At 33.5% G+C, this 19373-nt stretch overlaps 2 protein-coding genes across 4 annotated transcripts; one reads left to right on the top strand and one right to left on the bottom strand.

Moving 5' to 3' along the window:
* Positions 1 to 2627: 2627 nt before the first annotated feature.
* LOC132604288 (proteinaceous RNase P 2-like) lies at positions 2628 to 9376 on the top strand. 2 transcript variants are annotated; one of them, XM_060317738.1, is made up of 7 exons: positions 2628 to 3220; positions 4331 to 4723; positions 4854 to 4955; positions 5054 to 5226; positions 5523 to 5673; positions 6691 to 6759; positions 8847 to 9376. In XM_060317738.1, the coding sequence occupies exons 1-7, from the start codon at positions 2696 to 2698 to the stop codon at positions 9132 to 9134; spliced, it is 1701 nt and encodes a 566-aa protein (XP_060173721.1). In that variant the 5' UTR covers positions 2628 to 2695; the 3' UTR covers positions 9135 to 9376. The 2 variants fall into 2 exon arrangements, with proteins under 2 accessions (XP_060173721.1, XP_060173730.1); XM_060317747.1 differs by having other exon boundaries at positions 2630 to 3220; positions 5523 to 5643.
* Positions 9377 to 9564: 188 nt separating this feature from the next.
* On the bottom strand, positions 9565 to 16101 carry LOC132604304 (fatty acyl-CoA reductase 3-like). Of its 2 annotated transcripts, XM_060317758.1 has the most exons (10): positions 15805 to 16097; positions 15341 to 15444; positions 12961 to 13166; positions 12634 to 12734; positions 11976 to 12168; positions 11265 to 11426; positions 11085 to 11166; positions 10679 to 10948; positions 10132 to 10259; positions 9565 to 9898 (listed from the first exon to the last, which is right to left on the bottom strand). In XM_060317758.1, exons 1-10 carry the CDS (start codon positions 15881 to 15883, stop codon positions 9745 to 9747), a joined length of 1479 nt encoding a protein of 492 aa, XP_060173741.1. In that variant the 5' UTR covers positions 15884 to 16097; the 3' UTR covers positions 9565 to 9744. The 2 variants fall into 2 exon arrangements, with proteins under 2 accessions (XP_060173741.1, XP_060173750.1); XM_060317767.1 differs by lacking the exons at positions 11976 to 12168; positions 12634 to 12734 and having other exon boundaries at positions 15805 to 16101.
* Positions 16102 to 19373: the final 3272 nt, after the last annotated feature.

The following is a 19373-nucleotide window of genomic DNA, read 5'->3' as shown; positions in this document are numbered from 1 at the left end:
TCACACTAGCTTGTTGTACTCATTGATAAGTAAATTTGGGAAACTTAACTTTCTATTATTGGAACTAATCTGGATAAAGAGTAAAAATCAACGGAAAAGGGTCAAAAATGTTCTTGAGTATTAGAAATGGTTCACAAATATACTTCTTTCACCTACTGGATCAAATTTGCCGCTCCTTCTACCTATCGGATAAAAACGTCTTAAACGTATTAGAAATGACTTAAAAATGCACTTCTTCCACAGGCTTAAAATTACCCTCCATTAACGGCATATTATATGATACTTAATTCAATTCTAATTAGACAGGTGGTCTTAACCAGTTCACATAAAATTCTAACCTAACCCAAAAAAGCCGACTCATTCATGACTCAACCCAACACAAAATTGTTTTACCTAACGCAGCTAAATACTAATAAAATCATTTTTTCACCTCCCGTTTTCAATAATAAAATTTGTTACGGAGAAATCAACCAAGATGATCTAGCAAAATGTGGTAGCATAAACTATAAGGGGAATCTCTTGCATTTTGTTACCCCCTTCCTCTGTATCAAATTTATTTGTAAATTAAATGACTCCCCAAGGACCAGTATCCTCCGTAGAGTCCATCGAACTAAAATCTTCTTTTATATAATATTTCATTGTCAGTAAAAGAAAAAAAAAATATAAAGAGAAGTATATCATACGGGTTAGATTAATTATGAGTAACCAAAGTAGCTCGAGACCCATTCTTCATGGAATTTGAATGTTCATTTAAGCCTCCCAATAATTGAGACAACTATGCCTAAGTTGGTAGATGAATATTTTATTGCTCAGCTGTGCTAATTTAAAACAATTTTATTTTGGGTTGAGTGATAGATGACGGGATGAGTCGGATATTTTTGGGTTGGATCAGAATTTTATGTGGATCAATAAATAAATGTCATGTGTTTAATTAAAATTTAATCAAATGTCATATAATTATTCCATTAATAAAATAGCAATTTTAATTCTGCAAATAACGTTAAGGGCATTTTTGATCCAATAGGTAGAAGGAGGGGCAAATTTGATTCAATAAGTGGAAGGATAACATTTTTAAGTTATTTCTAATAAGTTAAAAATATTTTTGATTTTTTTTGAAAAATCAAAAAGCAAAGGAGGATATTTAGTGATATGTAGTAGTACTAATATCACCATCTAGTCTAGTCTAGATAAAGAGTTGCTTAGCTTGGCCTAAGAAACGTAAACACTGCGCCAAACCTGGATTACTGGATTAATAATAAAGTGTATACGCGCCTTGCCAATTTATTGGACCTATAAGGTCACCAAAATTAATTTCCTTATTTCTATATCATATAAGTTGAAGGTCTAATAGGAATAAGTAGTAGTTAAGGTGCTAAAATGAAAAATCATGACAAGTTTAAGGGCTCATTTATGTATTCGGTCTTTTAAATTTTATATTTGACCCTTTGAGATTTTGTTTTGGCCAAACTCACGACAACCCGTTGTGACGGTCAAGATTTTTCACTAGACATCTCAACAAAATCACGTTCCATTTAGACATCTGAGGTAGGGTCCGCCTGTTCCATTTAAACACTTTTCGCTGACTAGACAAGTTACTTGATTTTCACACAAAACAGGCACACGGAAAGGCTAAAAAAACATATTGTATTTTTTCTTAATTCTTTTTATTTACTCCTCCTTCTTTCTTTTCATCTTTATTCTTTTTCTTTTTCTTCTCCACTTAATATTCTACCTTTAACAAACCTTCCATCGTTGTTATCTTGCTCCACTAGAAAAAATGTAGACCACTACCATTCTTTGAAAATATTGTATAAAATTAAGATAAAAAATGAATTTTAGGTTTAAAAAAATCAGCAAAAAAAGAAAAAAATCACTCATCCCTGTTTGTCTTCTTCTCCGGTGGCCACCCCCACCCCTCCCCACACACGCGCACACACTCTTTGTATTCTTCTCCAGCGACCCCCCAACCTCATCTTCTTCCCTACCGACCCCTTCCTCCTTTTTGAAAATTTCAACCTAAAAAAGAAAATAAATCTGAAAATTTTAAAAGTTCGCCTGATTTTTTTTTGGGCAAAAGCTAATCATTTTCAGTCGAAAAGTATGCGGAGTTTGTTTAGACTTTTTTATTTTTATTTTTGTTGAAAAATATTTTTTTCTTTTCTTTTTCTCATAATTCATTGTTAACTATTATTTTAGACCCAAATGCCACAAGTAATCAGTTAATTAACTACTTTGTCACGCATCGGCAAGTGTGTATATACTTTATGGATATACTTTATTATGTCGTGTTCCGTCAAAAATAATGAAACTGAGGAAGTACTCCCTCCGTTTACTTTTACTTATGTACTTTGGACTTTTTAAATTATCTAAGAAATAATAAGTGAAGTGTATAATTTATCAATGTATTCATATTAATTGATGTATATTTTTACTGGATTTTAAAAATGATTTGAAGTGAGTAATTAATACTATGGGTAAAACAGGAAAAAATAAAATTATCTTATTTTGATATGCTAAAAGTGACAAGTAAAAGCAAAATCTATTTTTAGATACTAGATAAGTAAAAGTGAACGGAGAGAGTAATAATAATGTCTTAAAAAGTCTACTTGAGTCCCAAATGGCCACTGGTTTAATAAAATTAATATACTGTACTAAACCCTCATATTATTCCAAAGCCCAGGCCGCCGTCGCAACTATGAAGTGCAATTACAACGGGGAAAAAATGGAGAAAAGCAAAAAGAAGAAGAAAAACCCAACACCAGAAGTACAATTTCGTTTAAACCTAGACAATTGTTCAAAAACCAAAGATCTTTCAACTGCAATCTCCTTATACGAATCTTTTCTTTCAACAATCAAATTTTCCAATAACCATTTCAACTCTTTTCTTTACATCTGTTCCAATGCTGTTTCAAACCCACAAACCAAAAACACCGCTATTGAATTTGGGTTTCGAGTATATGAACATATGGGTACGTGTAATATAAGTCCTAATGAAGCAACTGTAACAGCTGTTGCTAGATTGGCTGCTGCAATTGATGATGGTGATAAAGCATTTGAGTTAGCTAAAGGGGTTGGTAATTGTGGGAAGTTAAGGACTTATGGGCCTGCTTTGTTTTGTTTTGTTAAGATGGGTGGAGCTGATAAGGCTTATCAAGTTGAAGAACATATGAGGTCTATTGGGTTGCAACTTGACGAACCTGAGCTTGTTGGGTTGTTAAAGGTCAGTTCTTTTTTGTGTCTTTGTATTGTCCTAGTTAATGTGTAATAAACTTTAGATTGTGATTCAAGAATTAGTCTTTTTGCACTTCTTTATATTTGCCAGCACTTTTGCTGTTTTTGTTGGTTTTGCTATGATGCTATCTGTAAATATTTCTGGATTAGGTTGCATATGTGTGTTGGGGGGAGGGGGCAAAGTTTACTTTTCAACTATATGCACTATGTTTTATATATATGCTTACTGATAAAAAGAATGCTGGGTTGTTAAAGGTGAGTTCTTTTTTCTCTTTGTATTATTCCAGTTAGTGCTAATAAACTTATTGATGAGCGGTTAGGTAATTGCAATTCTAGTTTGTTTAGATTGTGATTAAAGATGCAGTCTTTTTTCAGAGCTTTGCAGTTACTAGCACTTCTGATTCTGTTTGGTTTTGCTATCTGTAAATATTTCTGGGTTGCTGTTCTGTGTGTTGGGTTAGGGGGCAGAGTTGTACTTACTCAGATAAAAATGCACCATTATCCATATTTTTGCTGATAAGAAAAATGCACCATGTATTATGTTTTTGGGAAAGACCAATTGGTACATTGATCAATAGTCCAATGAAATGTAATATGCAGATTTTTTTATGAGTTTTTGAGAGTACTTTTGTTTTATGTTTGCGCTTTTATCTTCCAAGTTATTCAAGATTGGAACAAATGGGCCCGAATACACTAGAGTGCATTGGTTAAACGTGATTAATATAGCTAATCCTGACTATTGCATTTGTCAAAACTTTTGTTCTGTTGGTTTACTATTTAAATATCTCTGGGTTTGGTTGCACTTCTGTATGTGGTTGACTGGTTGGGTTGGGGTGGAGGTGTTGCTAGGTTCTACTCTACTTGAAGAATGGACCATGTATTTGTTTTGTGGGAAGGAGGAACCTATACACTGATCCATAGTTCAACAAGTTTTGATGTGCAGTTTTTTGTTTAACGCTTGAACTTTTAACCTTCAAATTATTCAGTATAGGAATGAATTGGGCTAAATAGAGCGGAATAGTTACATAATGTTCATAATGATGACCCCCCAACTATTTGTTATCGAGGCATAATTGTTGAATGTACTTTTACCTTCTAGGTGAGTGTGGAGAAAGAAAGGGAAGAGAAGGTCTATCAGTATTTACATAAACTGAGAATGTCAATCAGGAGCGTAAGTGAGTCGGCAGCAGAAATCATACAGAGTTGGTTTGGAGGGGAAGTGGCAACTAAGGTGGGGTTATCCAACTGGGACATGGTTCAGGTGAAAGAAGCAATTTTACAAAATGGGGGAGGTTGGCATGGTCTTGGATGGCTTGGAAAGGGTAAATGGCTTGTACAGAGGTCCCAAATAGCTCCAGATGGGAGATGTCTAACTTGTGGGCAACAGTTGGTTTGTGTTGATATTGACAGAGCAGAGACAGAAAGATTTGCGGAGTCAGTTGCTTCTTTGGCTATGGAAAGGGAAGTCCATTCCAATTTTAAGGAATTTCAGGTGAGCAGGTTATCTTTAGTTTTTTCTTTGAATGTGATTTACCACAATTTTTCTATTCAAACATGACATATATGCTGTGTCTCTCAAGCATATTCTGAGTTTTTCACCTAACTTCTCAAGAATTGTTTAGGACTGGTTGGAAAAGCATTCAGATTATGAGGCTGTAGTGGATGCAGCAAATGTTGGGCTCTTCCAGCAGAACTTTGCTGAGGGTGGATTTAGTATTCCACAGGTTGATATTATCAAGTTTGCCTTCCATTTGTTTTTCCCATTTAATGTTGTTAAAACAGCTTTTTGATTCATGTTCCATCCTGTATTGCAATAGAGCAGCTTGTTGCTGTTGTGAAAGAATTGCATAGCAGGAGCAGCAAGTGGCCACTGGTTATATTACATAATAAGCGTGTTCGTGCACTTTTTGAGGATGCTGGCTATAGAGAGTTGCTTGAAGAGTGGATAAATGAAAAAATACTATACGGAACACCCTTTGGATCCAATGATGACTGGTAAAAAATGAACTGTTTGAACTTCTATCTTTCTCCCATCTTCACTAGGGTTGTTTTTAAAATATTCTAATGATCAACGAAAAATTGAATATAGCAATGTTATATCACATTGATTTCCTTCACCTTTTACATTGTTGAGACCTCTTGTAAGAATTTGCAACACTCAATTTTTTTACCTGAGAAGTGAGAAAGTGCCTCTTTTCTTGTCCATTTGACTTGTCATATGATTTGAATATTATTTTCCTATAGCATTCTCAGTAAATCTATACTACGTGACATCATGCAATATGATATAGGTACTGGCTTTATGCCGCAGTGAAACGTAAGTGTTTGCTCGTGACAAATGATGAAATGAGAGATCACATCTTTGAGCTCCTGGGTAGTAGCTTTTTTGCCAGATGGAAAGAAAGACATCAGGTTCAATTGCTTAAAAAACTATTTTTCTTGGTACATTCTTTGTGCTTCTATGCATATAGCATACTTACCATTCTAAAAGAGTAGTGTTTCTATATCTACTTGAGTAGATTATGATTTATGACTGATGACATCTGGTTTGATCAACGGCGGACCTATATTACTATGGGTGCTTAATCACCCATTGCTATTTGTGACAAACACTATTATTTATATACAAAATCTTGTAATTCATTCAAATATATTAACTGAGCACCCACTATATGTAGCAATTTCCAAACTAAATATAGTTGAGCATCCAACAACAACAACAACATACTCAGTGTATTCCCACATGGTGGGGTCTGGGGAGGGTAGAGTGTACGCAGATCTTACCCCTACCAGTGTATTCCATGATATAAAATTTCTGGATCCGCCACTGGGTTTGATCATTCTCTTTCACTAGGTTGTACCTCTTTTTCAGTTGGGGTAACCAGACTTTAAGTTTAGGTGAAAATGTCTCCAAATACTAGGTTACTATTTTAGCTGAGAGGTGCTTAGATGCTAGCCGACTCAGCTACGCACATTTTTTGTTTTACTGTAGAACTCTAAAGTTTCACTTTTAGTGGCTAAAATAGGAGCAGTTTCAAAACTATTTTATCCCATTACTCAACCAACCTAAACTGGATCAGTTCCTATCTATCTTCACTATCACCTTTTGGGTGGATTGAACCAAATTGTCCTCATATAAAGTATGTGAATATGCGGTCCTCCTCGTAAGTTTTATAATGGGCCATTGACCATATGAATGAATGTTGGATAAGGTCTTATCTGTGTCATAAAGAGTTTAAAAATTGTTTCAGGCACTCATTCATTACCTTTTAGGTGAGTCTGTCTCTAGGCTCTCTTTCTTTCATTATTTGTCTCCTCTTCAATTATAATGCTTATAGTTAGTGGTAAATTGTTACATGGTGCTTCAGTCTTGGTATTTTATTAGATAATGCTTCTTAACGATAAACGTGGAAAAAAAAAAAAATCTTGACAAGTTGATGTGTTTTGGTAATTTTGTAGGTCAAGTACACTTTGGTTAAAGGGGAGATTAAGCTTCTGATGCCACCCACATATTCTGTTGTCATTCAGGTATACTCTATCTTGCTCTCATTCCCTTTTAAACTGCGCTCTTTCCTTGACAGACGTTTCTTGAGGTCAGATGATAAACTGAGAGAAAAATCTATATGCTATAGATATAGGCTTTCACTGCCCATGATCCAGCCAACTCTATTAATGTGATTGATGCTTGATTCAGTGGTTTTAAAGGGTTACGTAGATGAAGCTATACAGTTTCCTTGTCTTTTTATCAAAAGAGAAAAAAAAAAGTGGCGTGTTTCCTTGTTTCTGATTAGTGAGTTGAAATGATTAAAGTGTCTTTAGCTATTGATATCTCAGCTAAGGCATTAATAGTTCTATCAATTCTTTGGGAGTTTGATCTTTTTCCTTAACTTTTGCATCTTATACCATAGGCAAAATACATCAAATCACACTTACTATACTCAAAAAGTCGAGTTCACACTCAAACTATACAGGCAACCTATTACCCCTCCCTGCACAATTAAAAAGTGAATTTATTTACCCTGAAAGCTGACGTGGCACAAAATATAAAAAAAGTAAAAACAAAACGCGTTTTGAGTAAAATTGTTCTTTTTTTTTATTGCAAATTTAGATTTTTTTAACCCCACCCCACGCTTCTTCTTCTTCATCACGGAACCACCACCAACCCCCCCCCCCCCCCCCCCCCCCCCCTTCCTCGGACACAAGCCCCATCTTCATTTTTTTCTCATAACACTTCTCTACAACTTAATTTCTTCATCAATCCATTTTTCTCATCAAACCCACCATAAATTTCACCACTGGAGAAAACCATTGGGAAGATGACGAGTCCTATTGGAAACCCCATGAAATCTCTGCATATAACTCATGATTTATTTTTCAAAACCCATCGAAACTCATCGGAGAAGACTCCCATTATTACACTGATTAGCCACCGCCTCGCCGGAAAACTCCCATCCTTTCAAAAGGACTTCAATGGACATAATCCAGCAGAAACAGGAGACTCATTCCTTAGAAGAACAAAATGAGTAAAAACAAAAGAACTCAGAAAGATCAACCTTCTCGGAATTAGACTTTTCCGACCAAATCGCACTTGGAATTTCTTTCAAATCTTACCAAATTAAACAAAAGAACCCAGAAAAGTAAGTATAGAGCAAAATTAAGTCAATTCATTGTAAAACGATTAATGTCGCAAGTGTGGTGAACCATTTGTTTCCACTGGAATCTGCTGCTGCACCGAAAATCACAACACCACTACCACCTATTTCAACACCCATCAAACAAAAATATGCAAAAAAAAATTATTGCAAAAACAAAAAATACGCAGAAAAAAATTATTGCAAAAACAAGAAATCGAGTTGCTATGTGATTTTCTCGTTGAAATGCAATCGGCACAGATTGTTGGGTATTTGTGGTGGTTTTTTTTGTGGAAGAAGAAGGTGGGTAATGGTGGCTTCGGTGGTGGCGGATATGGTGTTTCCGGTGGGATAAGAGATGGGGTGGGTGGGGTTCTTTAATTATGAAGAAGATATAATTGTTGGAGGATTTTAGCTGTCAATTAAGAATTAATTAGTGTAAAATATAATTAATAAAAGAAAAATCAATGCCAGTTACCAGTTTCAAAAAAAATAAAAGAAAAATCAATGAATAAAGAAAGGAAAATGAAAAGAATATAAAAATTAGAAGATTTTTGAGGTGGTGCCGACGTGGCGGGCGAGTGTGTAACACCTCCCCATATGCAACTGGTTATAGATGTATCAGGGGTAAATAAATTCACTTTTTAATTGTGCAGGGGGGGTAATCGGTCCCCCGATTAGTTTGAGTGTGAAGTCGACTTTTCGGGTATAATTTGGGTGTGATTTGATGTATTTTGCCTGTACCATATTGGGATATACAAAAATTTCTGGATGACATAACTTTCAATTGTATGGATTAGTAAATGAAAAATGATCTATTATGACCTATTGATTAATTCTAGACGTCTGGTTACCTTAATATCAGTTAGATAAGGTATTTAATATATTTTTCTATCTATATTTTGAGTTTTCAGTTAATGTAATAATGGCTAGTATTGTTAGTTTTTGATGTTTACATCTCATATTATTATACACCTGTCTCAGGAATCCGAGAATGGGTCGTGGCATGTGCCTCTGGCAGGTGAGGCCGTTGAGGAGTCATCAAGAACATGGCTCTGCATCACCAGACAAGCTTCATGTGAATCCAACAATAAACAACATGCAAGTGTAGAAGCTTCTCAAGTTAGTGAACTTCCACACAGTGATCAAATTGCAGACTCTTGCCGTTCAGATAGTTTTACAAGTCTGAATGGCTTAAATAGATGTTCTGGTTTGGCTGGTAAGAGGAAAGAGAGGTCCCCGTCTCCATCTCACTCCAGTCTACAATCTTGAAAATTTGAAGGTGATACCCTTTCAGAGCTAACTTGTTTATTCTTATTTTTAAATCTAATGAATTGGAGGAGTTTTACTGGTGCGCATATTCCTCAAACATTAAGATTTGCAGTATTGCATAATCCCTTTATTGGATCCAGTTGCTGATCAGACTGTTGTTCTAATTAAACTTATTTGAGATGTCAAAGCTGAAACATTAGCTATATAATTCATTGGCTGAAGAATACATATATTCATCAGGACTCTTCGTTTCCCTTATTACAAATGGATTCTTCAGTTTCTGCAAATTTGTGTTGGCATAACTTATAAAGGGGAACATAACTTGGAGAAGAATTTCATATATATGTGCTTTCAATCTTGATACACCCCAGACCCCGCTTGTGGGATTACATTGGGTATGTTGTTATTGTGCTTTAAATCTTGATACACATTCTTCTATTGGAACAATTCGTTAATGTGTCCCTAGAGGATACGACATTTAAAATGGATACATTGAAAATGATAAGCAACAAAGATATTTGGTACATTTTAAAGTGCTTTGACAAGTAAACCATCCACGTAGAAATATAAATTATTTTAGTAGGAAATACAAACCTCTTTTCCACTTTATTCACTTAAAGACATATTTTACCACGCCAGGTATGTGAGTATTCAAAAAATAGTCTTCCCAGTTGATGCTCTTGGGATTAAAATTGAACGCATCCATTTCAATACCAGCCTCCTTCGCTGCTCTGCGTAATTTTTCTGTGTTCATGTCATCATATCTGTCACCAAATTAACAAGCTTATTATAAGCTCTAGATTTTATAACCCCTCCCCTCATGCACACAGGTAGAGATTGATTACAGATATAAAGATGAGTTTGTTTTTTGGTATACTTCGTGTTTTTGCCCTTATTTTAATGAAATTTGTTACTTAAACAAAAAGAGAGATGAGTTTTACTTCTATACACTAACAATATAATTGAATTAAATCTTATGGAGATGTATTTTACTTACATTCCTTTGAAGAATAAATAGGGCCCGTAAAGATCTAACAACCGCATCACAAACTTGATTTTCCGGTGAAGTTCCAGATATTTGGCTTGAAAGAATTGGCAGAGTACCGTGTTAACTATTTCTAATCCCTGTAGAAGAACACCACTTCATATTAATCACGTAGTAAATGAATTATACCCACTTAATATCATTTAGAACAAGAAACATAATTTATTTATTTTTGTTTTGTCATTCATTTAGTCTAGCTCTTTGAAATATAGTGTTCAGCAGGGTTTTGGTGTATTGATAAGAGCACAACATGTAATGTGTATTAGCCGCATGTCATGGTTGGTTCGAACTCTGCTTCAAACAAAAGCCTCGTATTTTAATTGGAGACAGGTAAGGGGTAAGCCAGATATCCGCCGTTAATTGGAGACAGGTAAGGGGTAAGCCAGATATCCGCCGTGCTACAAATAGTACGTGACTGGTCCTCGGATATTTCTCGGTTTTCTTAGCTATAAGTGAGAAAGATTATATCTGTTGTAGGAATTTGTCAAAATGAACAAACCTTCAAAGGAAGCAAGTAATGGAGGACCATGTATCTGTGAAAGCTATCCATGCTACTCAACACATTAACTTTGCTAACAATGACTGGTTTTCCTTGTTTGTCGATCCATGGATGCTCTTTGAAGTAATGGAATGCACAGTCCTGAATAAGTGTGAATTCTACAGGATTTGACACTGACGTTCCAACATGGTATATTATTTGACTTCCCCTTTGGTCCGCATGGGCCACCATGCTTACTATCATAGCGTTCACCACCATATCTGCCGGAATCTGCACATAATTTATATTATTCATGTTAAACATATATTATAAATTAAAGTCGAGCATTATACGTAATATGATATTGAGAAATCGCTATCTTCGCTGAGATTAATATGCATCAGCATATGTATTATTAATTACTTACCACGTCAATAGTTGCTTGAGGGTCGCCTACGAAGCTTGTTAGTTTTCCTTTACCATATCCAACTGCTAAACTATCAATGGTTCTGCATGCCCCAAATGAAGTAGACTCACTTATGTATATTTCAAAATGAGTAAACACTAAATATTTAAATAAAAAGCTCATGAATCAATATATACATACCTTATACCTTCGACCCAACCAGGGAAAGGGTCTTGGAAAGTACTAGTAACGATAGTAGGACGAAGGATGACAAGAGGCACTTCTTCTTTCAAGTCTCCCAATAGCATCTCTGCCAATGCCTTTGTGAATACATAGGGGTTGGGCCACCCATACTTCCTTGCTCTTCATAAATCAAAGGTCATCACAATATATTAGCCAAATGCTCTACTTGTTATTATCATGAATCCTATCTTATTTTTTATCAGAAAAAATTCAAGCTAAATAATTTCTGCTTCACCTGAGGCTAAAGTTGACGTGACATAAAAAAATTATATAACAACGGCTAGAGTGGGAGAATTGAAGTCGAACAGAGAATTCCTTACTTCTTTCTCTTATTCAAAGTCTTGCATGAGTTCATCTCACACAACTCCTAAGTAATAAAATAAAGAAAAATCTATTTTTTAAAATTATGTTCATTGCGTGTGTATAAGACCGAAAGCATTCGACTTCTACAAAGGATTACCAATTCTTAGTTTTTCATAACTAGATATGGTGTTTACACCAAATCATACTAATTTAATTTAAATGATTAAGTTATAAATTAAAGTGAGAATGTGTGTTAATCCCTACTATGATTTAGTGATAAGAGTGATAATATAAAACCTGTGTCGTGTATTTATTGATCAATTGATTTAGACACTGGGTGCCAGTAAACATGTACCGAAGGAATACCTTTCAAGGCCAAGCTCCTTCATGGCTGCTGTAATAGATTCTTCGGAAGAACCCTCAAATATAAGCTGTTTCAATGTTTCCTCCATTACTTTCTTCTCTGTATCAATATTTAGTCCTGATGTACCATTCAGGGTCTCACCCAAGTTATAGGGTGTTTCCAATATCAACCCTGTCTTTTCCCCAGATACATATGCTAAAGAAATAAATAAATAAATAAATAAAAGTCATATAATTAGTCACCTTCTTGCTTTTTTTCATCATGAAATCAATCATCAAACACTATTAGGAAAAGATGGTTTTCCCACCGACATTTGGTGGGAAATTTGTGCAATAAAACTTGTTTTTCCACCTCATTCCCACCGAACTAGTTCACTGGGAAAACGCATGGTGGGAAACAGGTTCCCACTGAAACGCTAGGAAACTTCATACTTTTTTTGTGTGAAAATACTACTATTTGTGTTTTTCCCACCGACATTCAGTGAAAAATAGTCACTGAACATTTTTTAGTGGGAAAATGGAAATTTTTTAGTAGTGAAACCAGCTAGAGTAATTTATTAAGTTCTAGATTTCAGAATCACACATTTTATTACTTGGTAAAAGAAAAGAGTCATAACTAGAAGATAGACGGACTAAATAAAATGAGGATGAAGGTACTAACCAGTTGACACGTGAAGAAGAACCTTTAATTTACTACACTTTTTGGCAAAGTTGAGTACGTGTATGGCTCCAAGAGCATTGAGCCACAAGGCTGTATCATATCTAAAAGTTGAGCATTTGAAGAACAAATATAACCTGATCACTTCACATGTAATTTACATTGAATGTAACTTGTAAATTTTTTTACGCTGCCATTGTAATTTAATCTGTTGTAACATGTTATTCACTTTATTTAACTAATTTTATTTCTTACGGAAATTTACTTGTAATTATTCTTATACTCGCTTGGTTTGACTAAGTATAATTAAAAGAACTTTTTAGTACATACCTTTCATCAAAATTAGTAGTTGCAGCTAGGTTAACAACAGCTTCTACTTCCTTCCACATTTCTTCCAGCAAATTAGAGTCTTTCACCCCCAAGTTCTCGTCACATGTGATATCACCAGGTAAAATTGTGGTCCTTTGTGAGATAAAATTATTCAGATTTGCCCCATGTTTTTCCCTTAGAAGCTTGAACAAGTCCTTTGCCACAGCCTGTTAATTAAAAGAGAAATTGATGTACATGTATGTAATTGTAATGAATACATTTTCCAGATTATAAGTACTAGAGATAGTACTGCACCGTTTGCTTTTAGTAATGGGAAATTGACATAAATAACCATCCAAAAAAAAATAAATAGCTGGTAAATGTATAATAAATAGTATATTAGATAGAGGTTGTAAATATTTTTCGCTAGGCCGCCAACTGTTTTAACTTCCCGTTTAGTAGTTGTACCATGACCTTGTACCAGACATCGCATATTTCCATCATTTCCGAATTTTCCAAAGGCAAATGAAGTAATAAACTAATAAGGGGTTTGTTTTGTAAAAGGAATTAATTCGTGAACTGGGCCCTCAAGAGAAGAAATTGACTGAATGATGAGTTGGCGTCACGTGTACTACGGAAATATATTAAATGAATGTCTATCCTGTTAGCTTGTTAGTTGTTACCACCACAAGATTAGTTGAAGATGAAAAAGATTTTAAAAAGGAAATTGAAGAAAGCAAATATGGTATGGCAACCCTGAAATTTAAGGAATAAATCGGGGCATTCTTTCTTATTATAAAAAGATTTTTTAAAATTTAGAGTTTACGTATTGACCGTGCAAAAAATATTCACATAATTTGATCAAGTACAAGATAATTATAGGTGAATCTTTAGGATAAATAGTGGTTGATAACCTAACAAGTAAATTATAATAGTAATTACTAACCTATTATAATAAAATCATTAATTAAACTAATAATGTAATAAAATGTTATACAGTCGTAATTGTATGTTAAATTTGTTCTCGTCACTGTGTTCACTTTTCAACAATCGTTTGCAACTCAAGATTCTATACTTGCACTTGGCGTTACGCAAGAGTAACTATAATTCGTGTCTCATTTGATTACTTTTGTCTCTCTCCCTCAATAAAAATAATACTAACAGATTTTCCTTAATTGTGTGATAAAACTCTTGTGAAAACTTTCAACAATCTGAACTCGTGGTATAGAATTTCATTCTTATCTTTTATTCACTTGATGTTGGGCTCTTATAATGTCCATGGGCGATTCATGTGGAAGGACTGATTCAACGAGATATGCCTTGCCTGCATTAAGATTTAAAACTTGTCGTCTACTTTCAGGAAATGTTTGGAACAGAGAACTTACAATAATACAACGCCGTATTCTCCGAAGATTGAGGGACACGAGTTCACGCGCATCTATACTCTTTTTTTTTTTTTTTTTTATCTCAAATTTCAACTAGCATGATTCTTTTCTCGATTAATTTGAATTTTATATATAGTAATCACCAAAAGTACCTAAATATATATGTTTGTGATCAAGCTCAAACATGAAACTCATTTTAATCTGGAAATCAAAGAATTAGGAGTGACAAAAAACACTCATCTACATGCTTAAAAGATGATTCAATTATTATAATTAGGTTCACCTCCTGAGGAGTTCAAATGTCATACATATTTATTTTATTATTTTTCTTTTCTTTATTAATGGGGGGATAGTCATGTCTAGTGTCCTTCTTCCATTTTAATTAAGTATTTATTTTTCTTTATTTGTATTATTCTTTCACAATCCTCAAGTCTGACATATTGAAATTCATATTCCTTTTTTTTTTTTGAACCGTAAATTTTATATAATTAAATAAAATGTCTATAGTAAAACTAATAGATCAATGATAATTTAAGAAATTAATTTAGAAACTATAATTTCAAAAGTGTAAGTAGATCAATGATAAAACTTAAAGGTTGAATATGTAAAATTTAGATCCTGGATCCACCTCTCTTAATAGTGCACCCATCTTTGAATCTGCCTCTAATTATCTCATTCTCCTTTATACAATATTGGATAATCTTCATCACATGAACAATATTTTTGAGTTGAGTTAAGTGCAACGGCCATTTTCTTAACCATCCTGATCGGAACTAAACAAAATTCTGGATGACGAGCATTCTTTTTTTTTTTTTTCCATGAAAACGTTGAAGAATAAAAGAGATAAAAAGATTTCATTTCAAAGACAGAGAGATAGTTAACTTTTTCGCGTTTGACATGGAGTACCTTACTGGAATTCTTCGGTGCAAATTCGAATTAGTTGAGCCCAAAAAAATACCAGGTGAATTTCATTTATATAAAAAAGAACTTTTTTCACTAGCTACTGATCCGTGTACCTCATTGTTGAAACGCTGCAAGGCTGCATTGTTATCTTGAGCTCTTAAAAGCAGATATAGCTTCTTCGCATTTGGTTGTACTCTAAGTATCTTCTCCACAAAAACTACAACCAAAACAGAACCAAAAAAATAATAATTACACCCCATTAATTAAGAGTCACAAGATAGAACACTACTAAAAAATCACTATTTTCCCATTGAAAAATGTTTAGTAGCTATTCTTACTGATTCTCGGTGAGAAAAAACTAAATAGTAGTGTTTTCACACGGAAAAATCAAGAAGTTTTCCGGCGTTTTAATGGGAACTTGTTTCCCACCATGTGTTTTCACAGTGAGCTGGTTTGGTAGAAATAAGGTGGGAAAATATTTCTTTTTTTTTTTAATACAAATTTTCACTGAACGTCATGGAAAAAACCTAGTATGTTTCTAGCAGTGAAAAGAAACAGAGGAGAGGTTGAAAAGTACTCTTTGCAAGAAAACCAGTGGCACCAACAACAAGAATGGTTCTGTTCTCAAGAAACTTGAGAACACTTGTTAACTCCATTATAGATCAAACTCCCGAAATATACAAGAGAACAAGAAATAACTTTTGATGAATAGTAAGGGAAATAGAAGTAGTCAGGAGAAACCACAACAGAACAAATCTAGAAATAGGGTGCATTTATTTTATAGTGGCTAGGGGTCACTGGATACTCATAAATAAATGATACAAGTGGATTGGGTGCACGAAATTAAAGTTGTTGATAATTTCTTTGGTAGATTGACAAAGTAATGCTATGAAAATTATTTTATTGTTTTCTTTGTGACTCTATTTATATCAAGACATGGCCAAATGGAAACTCAACTTTTATGGTTGTCTATTTATATCCTTATTTCCCCTTGGTTACCTATATTTGGTTTATTACTTGGTCTAACCAACCGTATATTTTACTGAAATAGAATGCTCCAGTCCTTTTTAAAATATATTTTAAAGGGAAAAAGGAACATTTTGGTAGTATCCTTATGTGTTAGAATAACTCGTACTATTAACTAGTCCTATGAATTTAGGGCTCGTTTGGTATGATGGATAGAGAAAAATAGTTCTGGGATAAAAATTAGTACCGCCTTATTCCACATTTGGTTGGAAAAAAACTCGGAATAACTAATACCTGGATTAGTTATCCCGGGATTAGAGTGTTTTTTTATCCCACCTTAAGGGTGGAGTAACCTTAAATTTTTACGTGAAATTTATTGAACTATTGAAATTATGAGTTCAAAGTTTAATTAATACTTCCAGAAATTTTAATTATACTTCACTTTGTCAATCTCATGCTTTTGAAAAGTCAAAAGTGTTTTTTTAAAATGTTTATTTTAGAAAGCTAAGGTGATTGCCCAAACTTAGTATTTTTAAGTAATAACGTGTGAAAAACAGCTTCTGCCCAGAAATACTTTTTGAAAGCTTGGTCAAACACAAATTGTTACACTAATATTAAAAAAAAAAAAATTTAAAATTGATTAGCCAAACACAAATCAATACATTCTAAAAGTACATGTTCAAAAATACTTATCACAAAAAATATACTCCCTCCGTTTACTTTTACTTGTCCACTATTCCCTTTATAGATTTTCATTTTTACTTGTTAATTTTCACATATCAAGGTAAGACCAAAAAAAAAAAACTGTTTTACCCTTAGCATTTATTACTCATTTCAAATCATTTTCCCAACTCCAATACAATTATACACCATTTAATAGGGGTAATGTGGAAAAATACCTATCTTAATCATTATTTTTTAAACAGCATGAAAAGTCAAAATGTGACAAGTAAAAATGAACGGAGGGAGTAATTTGTAATAAGCAGATTTTAAAATATTTTAAAATATTGACCAAACAGACTAGCATTAAATAAACTAAGCTCCATCCACCTCCGGCCTACTTTTTCATTTTTTTTATAGCACTACCACTGTACAATGAGTCTGGTTGTCTTAGGTTTAATAATGCGTTGTGATATATAGCTATTATTGTTTACTATAAATAATGTCGTCATTTAATAGTAAAATTACTTTTGCCGAATAGAATCCACTTCATGTAATTTTCAATGGTCGATTTGACTAATTAATTTTGCTTACAAGGAAATTGAAAATTCCAAAATTAATGTTTTATATAATATATTTGAAATACATGAAATTATATAATTTTATATGTTAAATGTATAGAATTGATAAGAAAATGGACTTGGGTGTACTCAACTCCAAAAACTAGTTTATGAGGATTATCAAAGACCATGGAAGGAGCCTAACATATTCTGGATATCTGGTGCATGGAAAACATGATACGAAAGCTCAATATCGAGTAAATTAATTAGAACTGAGATAAATCTAGCTCTGTTACCATGAAAAAAAAAAAAACTTAAATCTAACTCAACCTCTAAAATTAGCTCAAATAATGAGCAAGGATTTCTCAAATCGTTATATAGAGCCTAATATATTTAATCTCATACCACGTGGGAAACTCTGCATAATCAGAAAGCAATTACCAAATGAAGCCAAGTTTTATAGAGGGTATTATGACATTAGATGGTATTTGTAGCTACCAACGTTACAAAAAAAAAAAAAAGCGACATCTTGAAGAAGAAAGTTAAAAAAAAAAAAAGATATTATACATTTTAAAAACTCCAAATAACTTCTGTTCAAAATTCTTATCTTTTCTTTCAAGTTTAATTTGCTCGAATGACAATTGTACATTATAAGTTTCTTCGTATACACACACACGGAGACACATGCATGGTCCCACAATTATTGCCCACCTAGCCTACCCTGTAAAAGGTGTAAATGTGTAATTGTCAAACGGACCGCAGTACTTTTTGTTATTAATTGAATTCTTTTTAAGAATTTATTTTTATTTTGTAGTCTTCAATTTGATTTACCCAAGTGGAGTTTCCGTGAAGATACTGAAATAATAAAATCACGTCTGACTTATATTTATTACGTAAATACAGTCATTTGGTACACGGTATTAGCTGAGATATTCCAGAATTAACTGTGGGATTAATTTTGTATCATGTTTGGTAGAACGATAAATTTATATCTTGTACCAACAAAATATAAAGTGCATTCCAAACTTAAAAATGGGATATCCCATTAATTTTGGGATTACAATTATTGCCCACCTAGCCTACTCTGTAAAAGGTGTAAATGTGTAATTGTCAAATGGACCGCAGTACTTTTTGTTATTAATTGAATTCTTTTTAAGAATTTATTTTTATTTTGTAGTCTTCAATTTGATTTACCCAAGTGGAGTTTCCGTGAAGATACTGAAATAATAAAATCACGTCTGACTTATATTTATTACGTAAATACAGTCATTTGGTACACGGTATTAACTGAGATATTCCAGAATTAATTGTGGGATTAATTTTGTATCATGTTTGGTAGAACGATAAATTATATCTTGTACCAACAAAATATAAAGTGCATCCCAAACTTAAAAATGGAATATCCCATTAATTCTGAGATTATTTTATTCCATCTCCAATATGAGATAAAATTAGTCCCAAAATTATAATTTTGGGATAATTTTGTTTACGTACCAAATGACCTAAAGTTTCTTATGGTAGTTACTTCAATTTATATGCTTGTACTGTCAACAGGGTGAGCTCATAGTTGTGGCGTATTATTTTTCTGGTCCTATATTTTTCTGTCTTTGATATTTTAGGATACATCCTACGTGGAGTCTGGAATCAAAATGACTCAAAAAAAAAAAAAATTTGAATCAAAATATTCCAACAAAAAAAAAAGTTACATAAATACCTTTAAAGCACTTAACCGTGACGGACTCGTTAAGTGCTTTAGCGCAGTATTTTACTGCGCTAAACGAAAATTTCTCTCACCTATAGCGCAGTAAAATACTACGCTATATCACCCAACATCAATTCCCATTGGGTTCCACCACTAGTCCCAGTGGCAATTTTTTTTTAAAAAAAAAAACGTCATTGGAGGCGATTTGAAGGTGGTCCCCACATCCAAAAACGTCGTTTTCTATTAAATTTCGTTGGG

Source organism: Lycium barbarum, chromosome 1 (assembly GCF_019175385.1).
Source record: "Lycium barbarum isolate Lr01 chromosome 1, ASM1917538v2, whole genome shotgun sequence".
NCBI classification, from domain to species: domain Eukaryota; kingdom Viridiplantae; phylum Streptophyta; class Magnoliopsida; order Solanales; family Solanaceae; genus Lycium; species Lycium barbarum.
The sequence above is the reverse complement of the archived record's forward strand: the minus strand, read 5'-3'. Positions and strand labels throughout refer to the sequence as shown.